Source organism: Ailuropoda melanoleuca, chromosome 18 (genome assembly GCF_002007445.2).
Source record: "Ailuropoda melanoleuca isolate Jingjing chromosome 18, ASM200744v2, whole genome shotgun sequence".
In the NCBI taxonomy this organism is placed as follows: Eukaryota; Metazoa; Chordata; class Mammalia; order Carnivora; family Ursidae; genus Ailuropoda; species Ailuropoda melanoleuca.
Window position 1 is genome coordinate 1014833 of NC_048235.1, and position 25861 is coordinate 1040693.

Sequence of the window (25861 nt, forward strand, 5' to 3'; positions counted from 1 at the left end):
CAAAATTCTATTTAAAGCAAAACCCTAACCGGGCGGCACTCTATTTCCAATTATCCATGGACTCTCCATGTCCTAAGGAGTTACTGATTTTATTCCTCCATGCCTTCATTCATTCATCCATTTAAGCTGGAATTTTTTTCCCCATAAGAAATTTTGCAAGGAGCCCCTACCAATAAAAGGCAGAACAATTTAGAGCTGTTCAATTAAAGCAGAAGGTATGTTCCAAGCCCTGCCATCATCCCCAGCTTCTCCTCACAGAAAGCTCGAGCCCCACTGTGGGAACATGGCGCCCTCCAGTTTCCAATCTCCCCAATGGAATCGGGTCCATGCTCATAGGACTAGCATGAAAGGCCTCTGAGCGACCTTGGATCTTCCATCTGTCCACAGCAAATGATTTCCTATCCCCCAAATCCTCCAGCCCTTTTACACAACCATGCCTGAACCCCTACTGTTCCCTTACTTCCAATCCTTTCTCTCAACCTTATCTTTAAAGATACCTTCGACACCTGCCTCCCAAGACTTTCAAGATTCCAAATTGCAGTTATGATCTTTTCCATCTCTTTATTCTCACTTTTCCTGTGCCTAATAAAACACTTATATCACCAGCTGATTTAAAAAATAAGTCTTTCTTTTCTCTATGTTAATACATTATAAACCTCTCAACTATGTGGCTGCAGAGACAGTAGTTTTCCAAAGTATGCTGGTGGAAAGAGTCACCAGTTTACAAAAATATATATTGAATGAAGAAATTTTTCCAGAATTTTTCTTGCACTTGTCTTTCACCAAATAAAAAAGGGAGACAATGTACTCATATGTTCACATCATTTCTTTAAAACTTGAGTATGCTAAGGCATAAATAATAAAAATGAAGCAATGCTATGAAGATGTGAGAGATACTGATAGCGTTTCTCTTTTTCTCATGGTGATTTAAAATATTATAATTAATTCTTACTTCTTCTTCCATTCCCATAGCTATGAATTTTTAAAGGTTTAAACATCCTATTGATGTATCATTTGTCACAATAAAAACCCAGGGGGTTTAAGAGATTGCTTAAGATTTGCAAATGCAACAAGAACAATTCTTATGGTTAAATGAAAACAATCAAGCATGACTGACTAAACTCTCACATCAAACTCTAAAATTCCTAGTGTTTGCAGATCTATTAATAGCCTTTGATCATAAATTTGTTATTATCTGAAATAGTTTCTAGTGAAGCCAAATCAAAGCAGATAGCTTACATTACAAATCCCATTAGAAGGGTTAAATTTCAAATTTACATGGGTTTAAGTGGGGAGAAAATAAAAGATAAAATGCATAAATCTCGTGCTTTAATTTCTGTGGAAAATGTCAAATATAGACTGTCATTTCTACAGCATGTCAGTTACCTGCAAAGTGCTAGGAGCCCTTCTCTGTCCGTCCTCACTTCACGTCTCCTGGATGATTTCCTGCGGAGCTTTTTGTTCGTTTTCCATTCACCCTACTTCACCAAACCTCTGGGAATTGGCAGAACGTGCCATCATGCCTGTCCGCCCCCGGGGAGTGTGTCCCTTTCCTCTGCCTAGATGCCTGCTCCAGGTGGGACACTTTGAGAAATTCTCCTCATCACAGGAGTCCCAGCCTGAGTGCTGCATTTTAGGTGAGTCCCTCAGTTCCTATCACTATGACTTGAAAATACAACTGAGGCGACTGTATTGAATGGTTAAGTGTATGTGGATGTATATGCCTCATGGTCTGAATATTTGCTTTCCCCCAAAACTCCTGTTGAATCCCTGAGGCCCAACATAATGGTGTTAGGAGATGGGCCTCTGAGATGCGAGCAGGTCATGAGGGCTGAGTCTTGCATTTATAAAAGGGACTCCACAGAGCTGACAGCCCCTTGCACCTGAGATGATAGAGCCCTCTGCAGCCTGGAACATGGGTCTCACAACTCCATCATGCTGTGCCTCCAGCTTGAACTCCCATCACGTGGAACTGTGAGAAATAAAATGCTGTTTATAAGCTACCTAGTCTATGGTATTTGGTTATAGTAGCTTGCATGGGTTAAGGCAGAGTGCCTAGTTATGTGGGATTATATATTTAAATTAAATCAAAGTTAAACTTTATTGAACTGCATATGAGGAGAAACGGCTGTTAGGAAAGTTAATGATGCTAGTGACATGATGTGATTCTAGAAGAATTCTGGTGAAGGTTGAGTGCATCCTGGTCCTGGAGGAGGGGGGCATTTGGGCAATGCAATTTGCAGGGCCACAGAAGGGACTAACCACTGCATGCGCGGGTTTGCTTGAAGGGAAGAAGAGGACAAGAGTGAACAGGTGAGTCTGCCTACATTGTCTGCTGGGTAGGGCAGAAAACAACCTTGGCCAGATACTGAAGTATTTAAACAAAGGATGTTACCCCTATTAAATCAAGAGTACATGGAGACTGTTGTTGTTCTCTCTTGAGAAGAAGCTAATTTAAAATCAAAACTACAGATCTCAGATGGGTCATGGTAAGTATCTCTCACTAGCATACATCAGTTCTCTTTACCAGATCAAGAGTCTAGTTAATTGGACGACTGTTGTGTATTTCCTTATGATGAACCAGGTGCTTTCATCACAGAGTTTAAATCACAATCAGAGACCTCAACTTTTCAATTTTCCCAGCTCTGCCTGAAAAGTCTGAATCGAGACAACTTGAGATGTCCTGTGTTAGCCATTGCTCAACCAGGCCACCCCAAATAAAAATGTAAACAAGAGAGCAATTTATATGTGTTCCACTCCTAAATTCCATTTTGAGCTTTAGTCCAAAATAAAGAAAAAATTATATTTGCACAGTGGCACCCTATGAAGTCATATGTTTGCATATCAGGTAAATATCCCAATACAATTATTTACATGTGTAGCCTGCTGCAAATTTTGGATTAAATAATTTAATAAATATTCTGATTGACATTCAGTTACACATGAATAACAACTAAGTACTTTAAGGGTTAGGCCTTTATCAGACTTTGTGTCCTTTTAATTACTGCCAATAAAGAACCTTACAAATATAGCAAATAGTTTTGTGTACTATCTATGATATTCTCAGATTTTACAAAATTTTAATAAATCCAGCAGCTAGCATCCTTCCGACACTGTTTATTAATCACATGGGTAAATTTTATGTATTTTTTTCATTATTAGAGTTCCAATAAAAAAATTAAACATGGTAATAAAAATAAACATAACATCAAAAAAAAAAAAAACGTAGAGATAGAAGTTGAAAGTCTCTCTTCCCTCTCCCTACAGCCTGCCAGTTGCCCCGAATGAGAGCATTGGGGGTTACAGGTTTAGAATGTCTGTTTTCAGTCCCTTTCTGTGCATATTGTGTGAATGTGTCTATAATTACATACATGTATATGCTCACATACAACATGCATTATCCTGTTACTGCTATCTCTTTCCTCCAAAAAGAGTGTATCATTTTAAGTTCCTAACAATAGGGTAGATTGAACAGGCAGCTCTGTAATCCCACAGTGATATAGAAATTGACCTTTCTACTTTTTTTGCAAATCCGACAGGGTGGCGAAATCATCATGTTTTATTTGCATTCTCCTGAGTTCGCAATGGAGTGCACATATTTTAAATTGTTTATGGGCCTGTTGTCTCCTTCTGTGAACAGCTTGTGTACATGTTTTCCCCATGGATTTAGTGTGTGTCATCGTTTTCCCTCCACCCATTTGTATGATAGCATGATTAGAATCACACACATTACACGGACAGAGCAATTATTTCTATAGTCTAACCTTTTTCTTTTACTTTTTTTGTAAAAATAGAACTTTTAATTTGTGTATAGTGAAATCTGTCAATATTTTTCTTTAGGTGTATTTAGATGTCCATGTCAACCAACATCATTTACGAAACAAGTCATCCCTCCCCATGGGTTTGGAATAATTTTAACAAATGAAGTTCCTATACCGGCGTAGATTTGTTATTGGAATGCTTGTACCGCATCACTAATCTATGTGAGTACTTTTGCACTGACTTCAAATTATTTTATTTAAACATGATATTTGGGATGCTTTGATCCCAGAGAGAGTCCTTTCTTATCATTCTTAAAAATATATATTTCTATTCGGAGGCTCTGCTCTTCCAGATCAATTTTTTAACATGTTTATAAATTTCTATTAAAAACTACGAATTATCTTTAGACTTTATTGAAATTAAAACTCTACTTGTAGGAAATTTGTATATCTAAATTTCATCCCTACCATCTAGAAACATGCTAAGTATTCCCCAATTATTAGGATATTCTTTTGTATTCTACCATGAACTTCTAAATTCTTTTAAGATAAACTTCCAAGGGGCGCCCGGGTGGCTCAGTCGTTAGGCATCTGCCCTTGGCTCAGGGCGTGATCTAAGAGTCCTGGGATTGAGCCCTGCATCGGGCTCCCTGCCCTGCTGGGAGCCTGCTTCTTCCTCTCCCACTCCCCCTGCTTGTGTTCCCTCTCTCGATGGCTATCTCTCTCTCTCTGTCAAATAAATAAATAAACAAAATCTTTAAAAAAAAAAAAAGATAAACTTTCAAAAAAAAAAAAAAAGATAAACCTTCATATCTCCTGTTAGATATACTTCTGAAAGTTTTAGTGTATACAGCTATTACACTTCTAATATGTCGTGTCCTTTGTGGAAATCCACTGATTTATAAGTTTTTTCCTGAATGCAGTCTTCTACTAGCACTCACTGCCAAATGTGACTATCTTCTCTTTATAATATTTACAACTTATACCATTTTCTTAAATTATTGCATGAGTTTGGATCTTCTGGATAATGTAAAGTAACATTTCTGATACCGAGAAAGCTGTTCTGTTCTTAACATTCATGGGACTTTTATAATTATTTGCTGTTAAGTGTAATGCTTTCCATAGATAAATTCACTTATTTTATGGTTCTCTGTAAGCCATGGATACAACCATGTTATGACATTGTTGAAAAAAGGTTATTGGGGAAAATGTTGTTTCTTTCATAGGAACAATGTTATAATGTGGTTATATTAATGGCCAAAGGACAAATCCCTTACTTTGTTTGCAAATGATCAGAAGCAACATACTTGTGTATCTGGTTATTGTAACTATACACTGCATAGCATCAAGTTGAGCAATACACTATGATCAAGAAGAATGTTATTTGTTTTGAGACTTCCAAGAGCACATCTGTGCAGGGCAGAGGGAGTGGCTTGTGTGACCAAGAAACCACTTGGGGATCTTCTGAGAAAATACTTCCCAGCTCTCCAGGGAAACGGGTCCCTCGGAGGTGGGAGCTCAGAGGGAAGAGTACAGACCCCAGACGGTTGTCGAATGCTTGGACCTGGTCTGGAGGAAAGCCAGGTCTGACGATGTGCAATATACATACTCACTCGCTGTTTCACATGCTACTTTCGACAAATGTCCCGTGGAAGAGTACATGCGTAACTAAGCTCTGTAAGTTTCAGTGTTTGAGGACAAAATTGAAGGTCGCCCCATAACTGTTCACGTTGCTTTCTAAACAGATGCTCTACCTCATAGGAAAACATGTACTGGGCAAACTTTAAGTGTCACACGGAAATATTTTTAAGGTGTACAACTTTTCATGTCCTACTGCCCCGTGAAATCCCACACATATCACCCAAACAATTTAAATATTTCCACATCTCGACATTTCTTTCTGATTTCCAGCTTCCTCGACCTCCACCTACCATCACAGCTGGGCAATGCATGGTTCCACTGATGGTTCCTCTCGCAGATCAGGGGCTCGTCATCACTAAGCGTGTATCCTGGATCGCAGCTGAACGTCACTGTGGATCTAATGCCAAAATTACTGCCGTGCCGATGACCATTCACAGGGATTCCAGGGTCGAGGCAGGAGTCTGACTCCAGGGTCACACCTGCACGCACAGAAAAAATGCATTACATATGGCACTCTGCTGGTTTCTAGAAAAAAAAGTCTGTTCCAAATATGCATAAGATATTCTGAGACATTATCAGACCCGAAAAATTATTCAGGTGAATCCAAAAATCCTTAAATGTAAAAAAGTAAATATATTTTCATGTATTTGACCCTGTTTTTCTGTGTAGAGAGATACATTGTTAACTACTTACCAGATGACATGTATGTAGTAAAAGCTTGAATAATCCTTTGATGTCTGAATTTTACTTCTTTTCATCTGAAAACCAGAACTAAATGAAGCCTGTATTTTCCTGTTTTCTATCTCTAGCCCACCCCTCCCTCTTCTTATTATATTTTATGTTCCAATTAGATTTTGACAGTCGTCACACTTCAAATTTCATAGACATGCACACAGGCACCCAAGTCCATACACATATAATGTAAATTAAAACTGCACTGGATTTGATTTTCTAAAATTGCATTCCATACATCCATGCGTTTTTCAAATTTGCACTTAAGTCAGCCACTTTCGAGATGGCTACAATTAGCCTATGCTAAAAGACGCTAAAAAGTAAAGTGCTATAAAAAGTCAAGTGATTATGATCATGTCATTATAAGAGTTTCTTTTCTCTGTCTCTGAGATTTCTCTTTATTTTTGGAATATATATTTGAACAGATAAGGAAAACGGGAATAGGGGAAGAAGATGTCATTGTGATGGTTATGTATTCAAAGAACTAAAAAAGACTTTGCTGTAGCTATACACAACTCTCTCAACAAGGCTCAGAACATAACAACAACGACTTGGGCTAGTAGTCAAAAATCTGAAATCATTACCAATCGTCAGACTGCTTCACCCCCCACCCCCTCAAATGATCTTTGGAATAACATTTTCAATCATTGCATAGATTTTACCAAAGTTGGAGTGATGTACCTTACCTTATACCCTCTCTCATTAAGTCAAATACAATGATATACAACTAAGGGGTGCCTTTTTAGAACAAACAATAAGTGACAATATTTGTTCATTAGAATGGCAAAATGTGATTCTGCAGACATCAGATCAGAAGGAGGACAGCTGAGCCACTATTGAAAAAATGGGTCGTAAAGAATGTGCTTTCCAAGAGAAGTCTAGCTCCTAAGACGTAACCTGTAAACCCTTGGAATTTCTTGAGTTCTGGGAGTGTCTTTAGGGTTCATGGCATGCTCCTGGGCTAACAGGACTTCAGGTTACCCTACAAGGAAGGGGCAGCTGGAGATGGAGTTCAACCACATGGCCAATAATTCAATTAACTATGCCTCTGTAATGAAACACTGACAAAATCTTCCGACACGGATGCACCAGTGAGCTTCCCAGATTGGAGGGACTCTGCATTTTGTCACATATCATGGCTGGGAAGAGGTGACCCCGTTCATATTCCATGGAGAGAGAACAAGCAGAAGCTGCAGGTAGGAACCCCCTTTCCAGATAACACCCTATGTGTCTTTTCCTCTGCCTGGTCTAATTTGGATCCTTTCCCATAACGACTGTGACTATGAGTACAACAGCTTTCAGTAAGTGCTAAGTCCTTCTATCAAATTATCAGAACTGAGGGTCATTTGGGAACACCCTGAACTTGCAGATGGTTTTACAATTGGCAAAATAAGCGGATTTTGCCCTTTGCAAATCTGTGTGTTTAATCTCAGAGTTCGGTTATACTGGGTAAGAAATGGAAGATGATCATAGTGAAGATTTCCAAAGGAAAAAAATAAAACAATGAACAGAAAAAGCAAAGTGAAAAACAAAAATGTATATGGCACCATTTTTCCCAAGAACTTTTTCTTAAACATTCTAATTAATTTCCTAAAACTAACATGTGCCTACTGCCTAAAACAGCAGGATATAACTGTCATGACTTCTTGCAAAGCAAGGCAGCAAATGTATGCATGCTTTCCTTTCCTGCATGAGGTACTGTTCTGCCAAAAGCAAGGTGAGCCTCCTTAGTCCCCCAACCTATCACCCACTCTGCTCCCCTCTCTTTCTCTCACTCTCTTTTACCCCCACTACACACACTTTCATATTCTCAGGCGATGTTCATGACCTCTTCCATAACAGCTCAGAGATTATATGTAGTGAATGCCCCGTATACAATGGGTACATGATACCAGCTGATAGGTTTTCTAGTGACAAGATTAACACAAGAATTCCCTCAAAAGAAGCTTTGCCTAAGAAATGGAGTGGTCCCCAGATTCCTGACAAACCAGTTCACGGTATTATTCCACTTTGTCAAATGGTTTCTAATGATCACTAAACAACAATATACTCACTGCAGCAAACACAATTAATAGGAACTATTACTTTAGATGATGTGACAATAATATATTAATGAATAATATTCATCATAAAATTTATAGATTGTAAGCAAAAATTTTCCCATATAAAATTTGTAGGGAAAGAAAGAGAAAAACATCAGAGGAAACCAAGGCTTACAAATGTAAGCATAGAATTCCTTACATGTGAAACTGAACTAAAAAATAAATACTATGTTGAAGTCATAGCATCATTCATTCATTCATTCATTTTTACAAGATGATGGACAGAAATATTAGGCTGTAAAATGGGCACTTATTGTACTCCTTTGCATTAAAATGTATTCGAAGGGATAGTACAGTACGGGTGCGGATAACAGTTGAGGGGTAGAATTATAATAGATTTGATGATCAATTCACCTGAAACATACCACATGCAGGGATTTCAAAACAAGATGGCAGCAGGGAGAACGCAGGGCAAAGTAGGCGACATAGCTCGATGGGACCAGACCTTTAAAATGAACTAAAACCAGTCGATGAGGACAGGTGGCCAATTTACTTTGAAGGAAAAGTACAGAGGACTTTGAAGGAAGAGTATTCAAAGCACTGTTTCGAGCATTTTCCCCTTGTGTCTCAAGTCCTCGTGATACAAAGAAAAACTGCCATTGGCAGATTTTGTTGAAGTTTTGAATACGTGCTGATTCCGTCCCAACTGTTCCTTCCTTGGAACTTAACATGACTATGCATTTTTTGACACAGGATATGCAAATCCACTCCTCATCCTTTGGTCTGTCAAATACGTGATTGAATAAATTTGCTCTCCGTGAATAAAAGAAGTTGATGACTTTGAAGCCATCCATGTGCAGATTATATTAATGTACATTTGATATAAGTAAAGTTGTGCTTAACTATCTGTTTTAATACAAGTTCTAGTCCCTGGAAGGGGATGGAAATTCTGAGTATCTTCTATCTCCCAAAGGTGGCCACTTTCCATGGCCTTTGAAAGGGTTTGAAACAGCAGTTATAATCCCATTTTACAGAAGAGGAAATAAGCCAAGAATTTAAGCCATTCAGTCATGTTAAATTGCTGAGATTCACAGCTCCGCCCTAGCCTGCTTTCTGCCTCTCCCTCATGTGTGCCCGTGTCCACGGCGTGGCTCATTGTCCAACAGCATGGCCTCTATATCCATTACATCTGGGCCAGTTTTCCTGTTTGATCTTAAGAAATGTCATTAAATCTCAGAAACTAATCTGTACCATACACACACACACACACACTTTTTTGTCTCTCACAATTTTTTAAAAATCCCACCGTGTATGAATTGCACAACAGGATATAGACAATTACATGGGTGACTCTTGCTTCTTTCTTAAAATGTTTTTAAAAGATACTTTGAAAGCATTTCCCATGAACTAAAACCAGTCGATGAGGACAGGTGGCCAATTTACTTTGAAGGAAAAGTACAGAGGACTTTGAAGGAAGAGTATTCAAAGCACTGTTTCGAGCATTTTCCCCTTGTGTCTCAAGTCCTCGTGATACAAAGAAAAACTGCCATTGGCAGATTTTGTTGAAGTTTTGAATACGTGCTGATTCCGTCCCAACTGTTCCTTCCTTGGAACTTAACATGACTATGCATTTTTTGACACAGGATATGCAAATCCACTCCTCATCCTTTGGTCTGTCAAATACGTGATTGAATAAATTTGGTCTCCGTGAATAAAAGAAGTTGATGACTTTGAAGCCATCCATGTGCAGATTATATTAATGTACATTTGATATAAGTAAAGTTGTGCTTAACTATCTGTTTTAATACAAGTTCTAGTCCCTGGAAGGGGATGGAAATTCTGAGTATCTTCTATCTCCCAAAGGTGGCCACTTTCCATGGCCTTTGAAAGGGTTTGAAACAGCAGTTATAATCCCATTTTACAGAAGAGGAAATAAGCCAAGAATTTAAGCCATTCAGTCATGTTAAATTGCTGAGATTCACAGCTCCGCCCTAGCCTGCTTTCTGCCTCTCCCTCATGTGTGCCCGTGTCCACGGCGTGGCTCATTGTCCAACAGCATGGCCTCTATATCCATTACATCTGGGCCAGTTTTCCTGTTTGATCTTAAGAAATGTCATTAAATCTCAGAAACTAATCTGTACCATACACACACACACACACACTTTTTTGTCTCTCACAATTTTTTAAAAATCCCACCGTGTATGAATTGCACAACAGGATATAGACAATTACATGGGTGACTCTTGCTTCTTTCTTAAAATGTTTTTAAAAGATACTTTGAAAGCATTTCCCAAAAAATGCTCTAAAATTAAATGGAAAATATCCATATACTTGAGACATCCATTTATTTTCCGGTTCCCTATAAAGTTGTGGCTTTTTCAAAGTGGTGATTCAAAGCTCTACAAACAAACAGCGAACAAGGGATTATTCTGGGGGCNAGCAGTTATAATCCCATTTTACAGAAGAGGAAATAAGCCAAGAATTTAAGCCATTCAGTCATGTTAAATTGCTGAGATTCACAGCTCCGCCCTAGCCTGCTTTCTGCCTCTCCCTCATGTGTGCCCGTGTCCACGGCGTGGCTCATTGTCCAACAGCATGGCCTCTATATCCATTACATCTGGGCCAGTTTTCCTGTTTGATCTTAAGAAATGTCATTAAATCTCAGAAACTAATCTGTACCATACACACACACACACACACTTTTTTGTCTCTCACAATTTTTTAAAAATCCCACCGTGTATGAATTGCACAACAGGATATAGACAATTACATGGGTGACTCTTGCTTCCTTCTTAAAATGTTTTTAAAAGATACTTTGAAAGCATTTCCCAAAAAATGCTCTAAAATTAAATGGAAAATATCCATATACTTGAGACATCCATTTATTTTCCGGTTCCCTATAAAGTTGTGGCTTTTTCAAAGTGGTGATTCAAAGCTCTACAAACAAACAGCGAACAAGGGATTATTCTGGGGGCGTAAGACAATATTTATTATACAAGGAACTGTATCACATTCCTTATGAAGAGTAGAGTAATAAAAGGACAGAGTGTAATTGACACTGTATTTGTAAGATCGAGGATTCATAAAACTCAGCACAGAGAACTACAATTCCAGGTATGCTCTTAGGAAAAACTTGAAAAACATGACTTCAGCCCTTCTACCTTATAATTCAAAAAGAGCAGAAAGTCATGCTGTTTATAGTAGCTCCCATTACCTTATGGAACCACTGCAGAAAGAAGTCAAACTTGAAGAGAGTGTGGTTATTTCTGCAATGCTTTATGTTTGTAAAGTAGATTTTCATGTGCCTATTTCAGCATGAAGCAGCATCGTTAATAATTTTTTCTTAAAGCAAGGAAGGTTTGCAGTGTCAAACATTTATGACAAAATATGAAAGGGGGTGAGCTGTATTATTATTTTCAAATGGCATAAAGAATGTGATATGAATCATTTGCGTCACGGGCAGCCCATGTTTTAAAGATGTGTTGGATGAGAAANAAGAAAGCCCAGTTGTTTTCTACTACGTCCAATATATTGGCTTCTGAACAGATTTCTTCAAAGGATACTAGAAACGGTCAACATTGTAAAGGGGTTGGTAATGTGTCTTTTTTATGTTCTTCTCGTCTTCCCGTCTCTCTCTGCTCTTTATTCTTCTATTCCACGAGTGCTCTCTGCACCACCTCCCCTCCCGCCCGCACCTTCTCCCTCTACCTGGAACTCGTGAGTCAGGCCAGCACCTGTTGTGGCCTGCCTGGGCTGGGTTAGGCACCCACTGTCACCTTCACACCACCTCCTCGAGGACCTGACAAAGATCCAGAATTCTGGCCTAAAGCGCAGGCACACTGAATCCCAATAGCTGGAAGGTGAGCTTAGGAGCCTACATTTTACCAGGATTCCCGGGTGAGTGCTCATGCACGGTAATGTTTGAGGAAAACTGGCNTAGGTAATGTTTGAGAAAAACTGGCTCTTCAGCATGTTTTCTAAACAAGGATGGCAGTCTGAGCTGGGGCTAGGGCTTTCTAAAAGTACTTAGGTCTCCATCCACCCACGGCACAGCACTGAACATCTGAGCTGGCATGCGGGCACCTGTTCCGTTTTCAAGCTGACAGGTAATGGTTACACGCAACGGCAGCCAACAAGGGCTGTGTCACAGATTCCAGACCTTTCCAGATTCACTTCCTGACAAAAATGCCATATCCTGCCTCGTACCTGCTTTTGGGCATTTCCTTGTTTCTTCTCAAATACAGAATAACTGAAATCAATTGAGGTGATAACAAGTGAGGCTTTAGTGTGATGTCCTTCCAGATAATATTTTCCTAATATACTTTCGATACTGTCCTTCAGAGGAGTTCATATAAAATGTTTGGGGCTTTCTGGAGGGACCTCTAGGAGTTCCCAATGTGAAAGTCAACATGGGTGTTTAGACCAGTGTCCCTTCTAAGACTGCGGGACAGATGGGTGCTATGGGGACCCTACCCATCTTTGCCACCAGTGACGGCTCTGCCCTCTTCTGTGATTACAGAGCTAGCCCCCTGTTCTTCCTCTCAAGTAGGAGGGGGAAGGAATTCTAGACCCCAAGGGATCAGAAATGTCTGACACCCTCACAACGATCGCCCCACTGCAAATGCACCAGCTTCGGGATTGTTTTCTTCTTCGACTGACAGATACCCTGAGCAAAAAAGGACATGATTGCTGTTGTCTGAGAGCTCACACCCAGCTATGGACACATGCCTTACTAAGGTCAGCTCTACTGTCACGCATAGAAGAAATGGAAAGAATCCTGCAGTGTCGTATAGTCATTCAGGTAAGATTATAAAAATTATTGTTATAATTATCTGCATATGATATTCTCTTAGTAAGGATGACAAGCTAAATAGGAACTCGTGACCTGACTTCCTATCATTCTTTGGATCCCAGGAAGAATGAGGAAGAATAACCCATTTATTTAAACCAGTTACGTGAGTAAATGCAATCAGTTTCTATGACCCACATATAAGCTTTAGGACACATTTTTTTTAAAGGCTACTAGAAAAAATAGGCAAAATAATCTATGGCTACACAAATGAGGGAGAGGAAAGGGAAGAACAGGAAACTCTGTTCTAGTATTTTTCAGGGCCCAAAAATACTTGTTCTTTTAAACTTATCCAACTGCGTGTTCAAAGGGCAAGGAGTTCCAGACTTAAGAAGCAAGGGTGAGGGGGAAAGGGTACAGCACTTTGGTCATCAGAATTTAGGAGATTTGCAAATTCGGATGGCTGTAATGTGCACATATCTCTACTCCAAAGAAAAGGGATGACTTGAAGGACATTAAAAAGGAATGAAATATGGAGGCGCCTGGGTGGCACAGCGGTTAAGCATCTGCCTTCGGCTCAGGGCATGATCCTGGCATTATGGGATCGTGCCCCACATCAGGCTCCTCCACTATGAGCCTGCTTCTTCCTCTCCCACTCCCGCTGCTTGTGTTCCCTCTCTTGCTGGCTGTCTCTGTCTCTATCAAATAAATAAATAAAATCTTTAAAAAAAAAAGGAATGAAATATGAAACTTTCTCTTTCTTAAAGCGTACTTCGAGTTTAAAAAATACATTACTTCAAAATAAATGTTGCGTATACATTAAGTGAAACTAACTGAATTAAATTTGAGATTAATCATTAAATCATGAATGGTCAATTTTCTTACTATCCAAACAAGTGTAAATGTGACTTTTTTATCAAGAAGTACACATAGACTTGTATATGTATATATGTGTATACATGTTTGCATGTAATTCTGTAAATGAGCAAACAAAACAGAGAAATATACATACGGGCTATTAATCTGAGTTGCTGGATGGGGTTTGCACAGAGGTTGAGCTGAGTAGCAGGGGGTGATGTGTGGACAGGAAGGTGAGAAAAGAAACAGAAAAAAAAATTATTAAACATCCAGGATGTTAGATATGACCCCATACATGAGCATTTCTAAATTATATGTGTGGGTATATATATATATATATGTTTTTAAATAACACTGAAACTTCGTTTTGTTTGTTTTGGGATGAAACTATGAAAAATAACAACCATAAAAATCTTAAAAAATAGCATTCTATTCCCTTCGACCCAGTGTTAGCCTGCATTCATCCATCTTCTTCCCTTTACTCTGAAAGTGAAACATTTTCAGAAGAAATAATGTTTAGGTTTTTTTAAGGTTTTATTTATTTACTTATTTATTTTCTGAGAGGGAGGGAGAGAGGGAGGGAGGGAGAGAGAAGGAGCATGAGCAGGAGGGAGGGGCAGAGGAAGAAGCAGGCTCCCTTGACTAGCAGGGAGCCTGGTGAGGGTCTCAATCCCAGGACCCTGGGATCATGACCTGATCAGAAGGCAGACACTTCACCAACTGAGCCATCCAGGGGCCTTGGGTTTGTTTGTTTTTCATTGGCTCATGGTAACCATGTGTTCCCTGGGTGAACCCCCCAGCTGTATTCTAGGAGTACAGCTGCTGACTATAAAATACTGCAGTGACCTGATCCTCTAACTTCAGACGCTAAGGCTGAGACTCAAATTTGTGTTTATGGGAACAGAAATGGGAGCATTTCACATTGGGCAGGATACCCTGCACTGTCGTATTTTAGCAATTGTTGTAATTGTTTCTAATAATTATTTTAACTCTTGTTCACGCATCTTCGCAGCAACACTCACGTGTCATTTCGTGAGTTTGCTGCATTTTAACTCCTTCTCCTGTCTGCGTACCATGTTCTCTCCTGAGGGACACGTCCTCATGTGAACGAACCAACAGATAAGAACCACGATGGCCCTGACCATATTTTCCCAGCAAAGAATCCCCCTAAGCCATTGCTCAGGAGATGCAATTACAGCAATAGCCTCTCTGGGCTCTGTGGCCAGGAGCTCTATTTCTCATGGTAGAAGTTTATCATATTATCATGCAGGGAAGGAACACACTATTTAATTATTTAATTTTATAGTAAACAAATTTTTTTTTGGAGTTTTAAAGTAAAAACCCACAAGATGCTCTCTTATTCATGTGAGAAAGTGCTTATGAGGCCACAGTGTGGACAGAGGCAGCAAGGAGAAATAAATCACCAGGGTCAGGTGCACACTCGGGACCCAGACATGTGTCTGGAGTGCAGGTGGGTGATGGGCAGGTGCGCTCTGACTTACTCTCGTAGTGGATGAGGAAGCCCACGCTGGAGCGGCTGTTGTCGGTGGTGAAGAGCAGGTACATGAAATGTCCCGTGCTGATCAGGAACTGTGGAGCCTGTGTGCCGTGGTACTCTCCAATCAGCGGGGACGAGTTGGCGGGCCCGTCTCGGACCTCCAGGGTGTCATAGTTGACTTCTGTCTGAAATCTGCGGAGATTTGTATCCAGTCAGAAAAGCAAAGCTGCATTAACTTATAGACATTTCCCAAATTTCTTCATTTATTTATTGCGAACTGATGTATATTACTATAAATAAAAGATTTGGAGTTAGACAAACTTAAAAACTACCTGGGCACATATGATATTGAAGCATCAATTTTTCTAGAAGAAAAGATATACCCTAAACCTCCGTCTTACTGAATACTCAGTCATGTAACATCCCAAACGCAAAAGACGGCAGTCTTTAGCTCTAAAGTAAAAATAATGTGAACCAGGTTAGTTTTTGGAGAGATGAAGAAAAGAAGGAAGGAAGGAAGGAAGGAAGGAAGGAAGGAAGGAAGGAAGGAAAGAAGGAAGGAAGGAAGGACTAAATTAAAACAATTGATCATTATACATTTTGAACTATGTTTCATGATCCCCTGTTCAACTTGATTATGGATATCTTGAAATGCACATATGAACAGAAATGATCTCTTAAAGGAAGAGAGTAATTCAAAATACATGACAATACTTTAAATACTTTTCAGGAAAACAAATCCGGTGTCCTTTTAAGCTGCATTAACTCTTTCTGGACACTAGAAGAAGATTTAGCATATTTCTGCTTCAGAAACGAAATGCTACGTCAACGATTTGAACAGCTTCCAAAAAGTGCTTAACTTTTCTTCGAGAAGGACGTTATGCTTCCAGAGAATCTGGCCCAATGTTATATTTATATATAGTCGCAGCCACTTGGGTCCTCTTTGAAGCAATGAAGACACCATTCCGGGCACTGAGATAATTTTCTAAATGGGCCCATCTCATCCTCAAAGAGCTAACCTGGTTTCCAAGTGTTCGGCTGTGCTCTCAGGGAGCACCTTACGCCCTGTGAGCCTCTGATTCACTCAGTGAATTTCAGACTAAGACTTCTGTGGAAGCCTGTGTCATTATCCCCCATCCTCTGCGTCAAATAATGCTGATGGAGAGCAGGAGGGAGGGCGAGTGCAGGCTCTCCTGGTTTCATGGCACATAACCACAACAAAAGATGACCAAAGCATGGGCTCTGCCCTGGTTATCACTGAATCACGTATACTCCTCTTAAAGCAAAAGGACAATGATGCCCTATTCTTGCAACTACCTTAGGATGGCCCTGTGGCCCCCGATCTTCCATAGAGAACTGGAAACACTTGCTCTTTCCTGTGGCTGGGCCAGAAGGGAGCCACAGGCTGGGCATCAGGGATCCAATGGGGCAGCTTCCTCTTTTATTTTCTAAAACGTCCTCTAAAGACCCTGTGGTTTCTCCGTGATCTGTATTTAAATTCAAGAGGTTTGGATAAGCATGAAGTAAAACTCATTTGAAAAATTTGTGCTACAGTTTTCATATCTTCTTTCTGGAACAGCAGCTAAGACTGAGAGAGTGCCCATCACAACAGCTGGAAGATTCCCAGGGCAGCCTCAGAGAGAGAGGAGAGCTCTGAATGTTTTCCATTCTTAGGCAACATGACGCACTTTGTATAACAATAACATCAGTAGGGACTTTTAAAGTTGTATTTACAAACACATGCTTTATTAGTATGTCAGCCCTCTGCTGGGGACATAAATCCTTGAAGAGTAGTGTAAGAATCACAAATCCCTGAAAATACCAGAAATACTGGCTCTACAAATGGAATTCAGCAAAATATCACAGTTCCATAATCTTGCAAAGACAAGATGGAGAAAAATTACATGTCTCTTTGTTCAGGCAACTGAAATTAGAGTGCTAATAACTTGCACCAGACCAGGATGTAAAGTCACAATTTTTATTAAATGATTTACGTTTGATGTGATGCCAGGAATCAGGAAGGACTCTGCTCTTCCTCCTCTCAATACCAGAAAGTTATGAAAATTAATAAGGAATCCAACTTAAATTACTGAATATTATAGTGTTAATTTTTTCTCAATGATTAAGTTTATATGCAAGGATCCATTCTCTAGTTTAATGGGTACATAAGACAAAATTTTAATTTTCTTCTGAGAGATTATCCTACTGGAGATTATTGTTACTAGACATAATAAAGTGAACAATAATTTCAAATACAAATAATGCTAAATGATAATGCAACTCCCACCAATAATCTTCCTGTATATATCATTATTAATAGAAAATTAGTGGAAAACAAACAAGATAATGTAGCAATGTTCACCTGCTTGAGACATTATAATATCCTGAATATTAAAACCCAAACTCTTTTAGTCAAGAAGAAGTTCATTGTTAGAGGAAGCTTAAAATTACTCAGAGATTAAGCTTAAAACACTAAACAAATACACCTCCTATTTTAAAGCATGTATCTTTTTTTTAAAGCATATATCTTTTTGAAAACATTTTTGGGTGTTAATCATCCAAGTGATTTTATTGCAGAGATATATGGAAACATGTTTTACCATGGAGAATTCAAAGAGCATGATTCTTTCTTAAGATTATCGAATTCATTATCAAATAGCGAAACCAAACAGGATTCCAGTGATAGAACTACTCAGGGGTCACCAATTTGTCGCAGGTGTGCCCGCTCTGCAAGCTAAAACATCACTAGGACATGAAACCATTTTCCTGGGCTGTTCCAGAAGGCACCTTAAGGGACCACATGGGCTTCCATTTGCAATCACACACCAGGCAGTGTCTTTTAGCCACAGGTCCAAAACCCAGAGTTGGACACGAGGGCCAGCAGTTGTGAGCTCTGGGGAATGATGACCTGGGACTGCCACCCCCTGACTCAAGCCTGTGGAGAGGACTTAGCTGCAGCCTCAGAGGGTAAAGTTCAAGAACAAAACTTATCAGGCAAATGACTATTTCTTTTTAAGTGAACTCCTTTGGGGAACCAACCGAGAATTGTCCTATTTCTAAGTCTCACGATCCGTTTAAGGAAACACATTGAACATGCATGGGTTGTTAGGTCCAAATTAAGGAAGAGAACGTTTTTTTCTTACCTATCAAAAGTTATTTTGATAGAGTGTCCTGGTTTTGCTTCAATGATCCATTCACAATTTAAAGAATCTTTATAATATCCTGGCCATCCAGGAGGCAAAATGAGTCCGCTGGAAGCTGTCAGGTGTCCACCACACGGGGCTGAAAGAGAGTTTAGGGGTCAGCAGATCCCATCAAATACACAGGGATACACCACTTCACCGCCCGTGAGCACAGGGATGTGCTTCTGTCTACATGGACTTCATGGTTTCAAGTATTCCCAAGTAAGCGACATTGAAAGCAGAGAACATCTATCCCACATCCCGGCATTTATCATCAAGCCGCAGCAAAGTTTCTATGATCTGAAAAGTCAAGGTGTAAGCAGGACATAAATGACTCCCACGAATTGTCACATCCAATCGTCAAAACAAATTCATGAGTACATACCATTGATACCCAAATTTCATGTGTGTTTGTAATTCCACAAACATCTATTGATTAGCAAACAAAGTTGCTTCATTCGAACAGAAATTCCCTGTGGTGGGTTTGTGTGTGTATGTGTGTGTGTGTGTGTGTGTGTGTGTATGTGTGTATGTACGTGTGTGTATGTGTGTGTGTGTGTGTGTGCGCGCGCGCAGATACTATATTTTAATGATGTGTGTTGTGCTTATTCAGTTTGGGTGTGTTTATTTTATTAAATGACTTGCCACCTACATCATACTAAATTAGTACTGAATGTTAGGGAACAAAGCAAAATTTTCAAATTTGATAAACATAGAATTAATCTGCATCAGTCCTTTTGAGTGATCCATAATTATAAAGAAGTTTCAGGAAGGTGTGTGCTTGGTGCTCAGGAAAGGGCTGTTGCATTTCTGTATAATCTACAGGAATTTATTTTATTTTATTATTATTATTTTAAAGATTTTATTAATTAATTAATTAATTTATTTATTTATTTATTTATCAGAGAGAGAGAGAGCACAAGCAGGGGAGCGGCAGGCAGAGGGAGAAGCAGTCTCCTTGCTGAGCAAGGAGCCCCATGTGGGGCTAGATCCCAGGAGCCAAAAGCAGACTCCACCGACTGAGCCACCCAGACATCCCTAATCTAAGGAATTTTTAAATAATGACATGTATGTAACATATTTCTGTCCAGCCACATATTTTTTTCAGATTTTCCTTCTCAAACTTCTTTGCTTTCTTTGTAATCAAATTTGTAACTCTACAGATATTAAATAAAACATAAACATGTCCCTAGTTTAAAAAATTATTTTTGAAAAAGTAAGTCTTTTATGGAGAAATAGCCATATTCATTAAAATGTTAAAAAATTGTACATGATTTCAACCAGGTTTTGAGGCTGGAGAAAAACATGTGAGAGAGAAATCTATAAGGGTAATCATGGTGGCTTCATTTATAATGGAATAATAAAAGAAAAAGTAAACATTTATGGAAAGTTTATGACTATATATTGGAATATGTCACAAATACATTTGAAATAATGTTCTGAGACTTTGTTACTAGGAGTAACTCTTTGCAATTAGAACGTTACATTACACAAAGCAGAATACAAAATTATAATAAAGCACAATCTAAATTCAATAAAAAAATTGTTCCGAGTAAAGGGGAGGTAGAATTTTAAAAATATGCTAATGGTGGAAAAAAACAGATGGTTGCTGTGCAGATCATGTTTTCTTGATACAGTTTCTTTTCTAAATCAGCTGTGATAGGTGGACATTATTTCTAGAATTGGGGATATTTAACAGGAAATCAGAGTTATTTTTATGACCTTGAGTTCTCGAAGAAAACTTTCATTACTTTATATATTCGTAATTTTAAAAATAACCTATTTTTGCTAATTAACATTAGGAATTTTTTCTAGTTAAGGTCTTCCATTCATATTTTTAGCCTTTTTTTCCTATGCTTCTTGACATGTTGAAGCAAATCCTTTTTAGAGTATGACATAAGCAAAATTAAACAATTTTACTTATTTTGTGTTTTACTATCCAAGAATATATATGAGGAAGAGATATAGCAAATACAGACTTTTTTAACTTTGCTACATGTGACCTTTCTAAATCTGTGTGATGAATTGTTTTATTTTTATAAGCCCTACTTCCCACCTAAATACATATGTGTATATTTTCTTTATTTCAGTAAAGCTTTTTAAAAATTTTGAGTTGTTATATTTCTTGGAATGTGCCAACATTGTCACACATCACTTTTATTAATATCTCATCTTTCTCATANTTTTAACTTTGCTACATGTGACCTTTCTAAATCTGTGTGATGAATTGTTTTATTTTTATAAGCCCTACTTCCCACCTAAATACATATGTGTACATTTTCTTTATTTCAGTAAAGCTTTTTAAAAATTTTGAGTTGTTATATTTCTTGCAATGTGCCAACATTGTCACACATCACTTTTATTAATATCTCATCTTTCTCATATCACTTTACAATTTACAGTGTTATCTTAGAACTTGTATCACTTTATCCTAATGATACAGATATTTTAATGTTTCTATTGTAGGTTAACAGAATTAAACAAAAAAAATATTAAATGATGAAGTCAAGTTTGTAGTATCGGGCAGCTTAGANATAACGCCGGGATCACGCCCTGAGCCGAAGGCAGACGCTTAACCGCTGTGCCACCCAGGCGCCCCCACACATCACTTTTATTAATATCTCATCTTTCTCTTATCACTTTACAATTTACAGTGTATCTTAGAACTTGTATCACTTTATCCTCATGATACAGATATTTCAATTTTTCTATTGTAGGTTAACAGAATTAAACAAAAAAAAAATTAAATGATGAAGTCAAGTTTGTAGTATCGGCCAGCTTAGGTTACGTCATGGTGTAGTAACAACTCCACAATTGTGCTAGCTGTGATGAGAGAGATTCATTATTCACACAGGCTACATGTCCAGGGCTCCTTTCTTTTTCTTTCTATTTTTTAAAAATTTAATTCAATTAATTTTTTAAAGTTTTTTATTTTTTATTTTTAGATTTTATTTATTTATTTGAGAGAAAGAGAGAACTTGAGCAACGGGGAGGGGCAGACAGAGAAGAATAAGCAGGCTCCCCGCTGAGCAGGACGCCTGATGTGAGGCTGGATCCCAGGACCCCAGGATCATGACCTGAGCTGAAGGCAGATGCTTAACTGACTGAGCCACCCAAGTGTCCATAATTTTATTTTTAAATGATCTCCACACCCAACGTGGGGCTCAAACCCAGGAGCCCAAGATCCAGAGTGGCACACTCCATCCACCGAGCCAGCCAGGTGCCCCAGGGGCTCCTTTCTTGAACTAGTCTTGCAGGAGGCAATCAAAGGTATATTCATACATTGACTATACCACTTCTATTCATTCTTAACTGGCCAGAACCTGAAACAGGTTTCATCAATCCCCAAGGGGGCCAAGAAATGCCATCCTGCTTGATGGAGATTCAGATTACCCAGTGAACAGCACCAATGACTCTCCTATTCACATGGGTGAAATAAATGAATGAGGTCTTTAGAATGCAAACTCATCTTTGGTTCAGTGTGTATTTGCACTGATGAACTACCTGATATTATATTTCTAAAATAAACCCATTTTGATTACATATATATTTTCTATAGCTTATTTTTTTTAAATGTAATGGCTAGGGTGTATTACACTTAACACTGGCTTTATAAAACGATATACAAGAGTTAGTACATCTTTTGCATTACCTGTGATAGTGTTCCCAACACTCAACTTCTCTGAACTTGGAAGATAGAGAACTTCCTTGCACACCTCTCTGGTGCTTGTTTCTTTCTCAGTGTCCAAACTTTACACTTTTTTTCAGATCGCTTTTTAGGTATTTTGTTCATTTACATTTTGCGCTTTTTATTTGGGTCACTTTGAGTAATTATATTTTGCTAGAAAGTCACCAATTTCATTGAATGTTAAAATTTGTTGCCATAGAGTTGACGATGTATTCTTGTATACTCCCTCCCCAATTAAGTTGTGTTTTTAGTGACAATGAGCTGCACTGATATTTATGGGCAAGCTAGAGGCAGAACAAGTAAATAGAGATAAATCTTTCATCCAGAGGCCAAAAAATTTATGTCCATGATGTGCTGGTATCCAGTAAATTCTGCCAGAATAAATAAACATAATTTTTAAAGGAATTGCTTTGTTGTGAGCCTTTCACTCTTTATGTGAAGTTATACTAGTAGTAATAACTTTTTATTTTATTATTATGTAGAATTATTATTTTTGTAACCATGGTTATTTTTCTTTGATTTTGCTAAATACCTGTAATTGGTTTTTCTCCTAATTTTCTTACCAGAATCATAGAAGCTTTGTCTATTTTATTGATATCAAAAATATTTTACTCTTACATTATTCTAATATTTGATTTTTATTAATATAACATTCATTTTTTTTCCAACTTGTTAACATTAGCAGTAAGTTCCTTTGTGTCTTTCTGCTTGATACTGGGGCATTTGTCTCCTAGCATAGGCTTCCTGTCTCACATTATCATAACAGAAAGGGTTCTCTTTGACAGGGTAGCATATGACTTAAGGCTTGATGCTTTATCTTTAGAGTATTTTTCTGTGGTTTTATTGGTATCATATGTTTCCACTGTGATTGGCATATGATCAGCACATGTAGCCTAGACCTTATGATCAAGTAAAGAATTGATTATAACAAGTAATATGTGAGAAAAACAAGAAATGTGTATAGTCTCTAAGGAACTTGAGATTCCTTCTGTGTCTCTTCAATTAAATGTGTTTGTGGTACCAAATCTTTCATTTCCCATTTGATTTTTTCCAGCTAGAGCCAATTAATTCTGAAAGTAGATTTCTGTTTTGCTTTCTTTTCTTTTTAAGATTTTATTTATTTATTTGTCAGAGAGAGAGCAGGGGAGCACAAGCATGGAGAGCAGCAGGCAGAGGGAGAGGGAGAAGCAGGCCCCTGCCAAGCATGGAGCCTGATGCAGGTCTCGATTCCAGGACCCTGGGATCATGACCTGAGCTGAAGGCAGACGCTTAACCGACTGAGCCACCCAGGTGCCCCTGAAAGTAATATTTCTACTTGTCTTCAGCAAGGACATCGATCGGGGTATCTAGTTAGTTATATTATCAGAATACCTATGTATACTCCCTGAAATTCACCAGGACTCAATAACTGGATTTCTCAGTATGAGTAAATTTTAAAAAAAAATTTCACCATTAACTAGTCTTTTGTGTTAACAGTTTTCTGTGTTAATAATGCATAGCTGAGTTTTGATTGAACTTCTCTGAAGGTCTCTTCCAAATAGTGCGAGAATGGTCCATTCATATTTAATAGGATACTTTCTCCCGCCCTCTGACTTTATTTGAAACATCACCTGCCACTTCTTAGAGATGTTTCCTTCCCCTGACCATGCTGATGAACATACTTGCCCTGCAGGTTGTAACACATCTGCACACAACATTTACAGGTAAGCACACCAAAGACAGGAGAATCACAGCCAGGAGAGAGCAGAGAGTAGAAGGTACTGTCTTTTTTTTTTTCCCACCCAAACTTCTTTCTTATAAAATTACCCATGCGTCACAGCCAATAGTGCTATGCTTGGCTGGAGCAGTACCGGCAAATATGTCTACACATGCACTGTCGTGAGTATCACTTGAGCACCTATGAGTGTCGTTTCACTTATTCATAAAGGATAATTGCCTACCTATTTATTAACACTAGATATGATGTAGCATTTAAAAGCTGTACATTTAAAATATGTGATAAAAATAGATAAGAATGGAAATCCTTCTATTGTGCTCTTGCCCTTTAGTTTGTCAATTTTCCACCCCCCAGTGGTGCTCCTTGTCCACCAAATGGAGCACTTCATGAAAGTGTGAAAGCGAGAACACCTTTATGGAGCTTTAGCAGGACGCTGATGCTTAGATGGAGGATGATAACTTTGGCAGTTGGGCTGAAAGATGAGATTGTGAATTATGAGCCCACTCCACCACACTGCTGGTTAGCTGGTTAAGGAGTTCACTCCGCCATGGTTGGATTCTGGTTCTGCTTAGACCGCCCATGTGGGAACTCTAGGTCGATCGTTCTACAGAAGGGAATAACCTTCAACTCTAGGTTATATTTGACACATTATTTCTTTTGAATTTACTTATTGTAAAATAAACACTTACTGACCAAAGACAACTGAGAAATTAAAAAATAGACAGTGGGAAAAATTCACCCATCTCTGTGACTAACATTTTGGTGAACGCTCTCTTTTCAGGCTTTTAAAAATTATTACCATGAGATACTTGAATATTTATATGTTTCCAAAAATGGCATATTACAACACAAGTGGTCATATGATCTGGTCTTTCACACAATAATATATGATGAACATCTCTGAGGTTATAATATTTGTTTGTGGTGTGTATATCCCGGTGTGTGAATGTGTGATGATTTATCTAACTGATTCTCTGTTGTTTAAAATTGAGTTGTTTGCACCTTTGGTTGTTATGTTAATACTGCAAAAAGCATTCTTGGGAAAAAACAAAACAAAACAAAACAAAACAAAACAAAACAAAACATCTTTTCAGAGTTGCTTGAATATGCCCTTACAATCAGAAATACAATTTATAGCTCAAAAACTAAGAAAAAGCGTAAGACGCTTAACATGAATTTACACCATGATACCATAATTTCATACCCTTCACAGCATGGCCAGAAAATGTTAGTTACTCCTCAACCTTGCCAGTAATACTTCTTATTAATATGTTCAAACCTTTGCCCATCTTGTAGACAAAAATGGTACTTTACCTTTGCACTANTGCCCATCTGGTAGACAAAAATGGTACTTTACCTTTGCACTAAAATTCATAATTTTTGCCCATTTGAAAAAGCTACATACTATATGATTGTAACTGTGTGACATTCAGGAAAAGGCAAAGCTATAGAAATAGTAAAGAGATCAGTGGTTCCCAGGGCCTTGGGTGTGGTGGGAGAGGTGAATAGGTGGAGCACAGGATTTTCAGCGCAGTGAGACTACTCTGTGAGATACTGGAATGAGGGATACATGGCATTACACATTTGTGCAAACGCACAGAATGTACAACGCCAAGAGTGACCCGTAATGTAACCTTGGACTTGGGGTGATAATGATGTGTCACTATGGGTTCATCAGTTGTAACAAATGAACCATCCGTGGGGATGTTGATAGTGGGGGAGGCTGTGCTTCTGTGGGGACAGGGGATACATGGGAAGTCTCTATATCTTCCATTTAATTTAAAATGTCTTTTTAAAATGTATTTCTCAACATTTGCTGCAACATGGATGGCACTGGAGGAGACAATGCTAAGTGAAATAAGTCAAGCAGAGAAAGACAATCATCATACGGTTTCTCTCATCTATGGAACATAAGAACTAGGAAGATCGGTAGGAGAAGAAAGGGATAAAGAA

General features: G+C 38.5%; 1 protein-coding gene across 1 annotated transcript in view; it reads right to left on the reverse strand.

The window, feature by feature from the left end:
* Nucleotides 1-25861, reverse strand: part of CSMD1 (CUB and Sushi multiple domains 1) — a 1986149-nt gene that overhangs the window by 389553 nt on the left and 1570735 nt on the right. Inside the window, exons 17-19 of the mRNA XM_034647758.1 lie at nucleotides 18465-18603; nucleotides 15326-15513; nucleotides 5693-5881 (exon numbers count right to left, since the gene is read on the reverse strand). Coding sequence (XP_034503649.1) covers nucleotides 5693-5881; nucleotides 15326-15513; nucleotides 18465-18603 — 516 coding nt within the window. The remainder of the gene's footprint in view (nucleotides 1-5692; nucleotides 5882-15325; nucleotides 15514-18464; nucleotides 18604-25861) is intronic.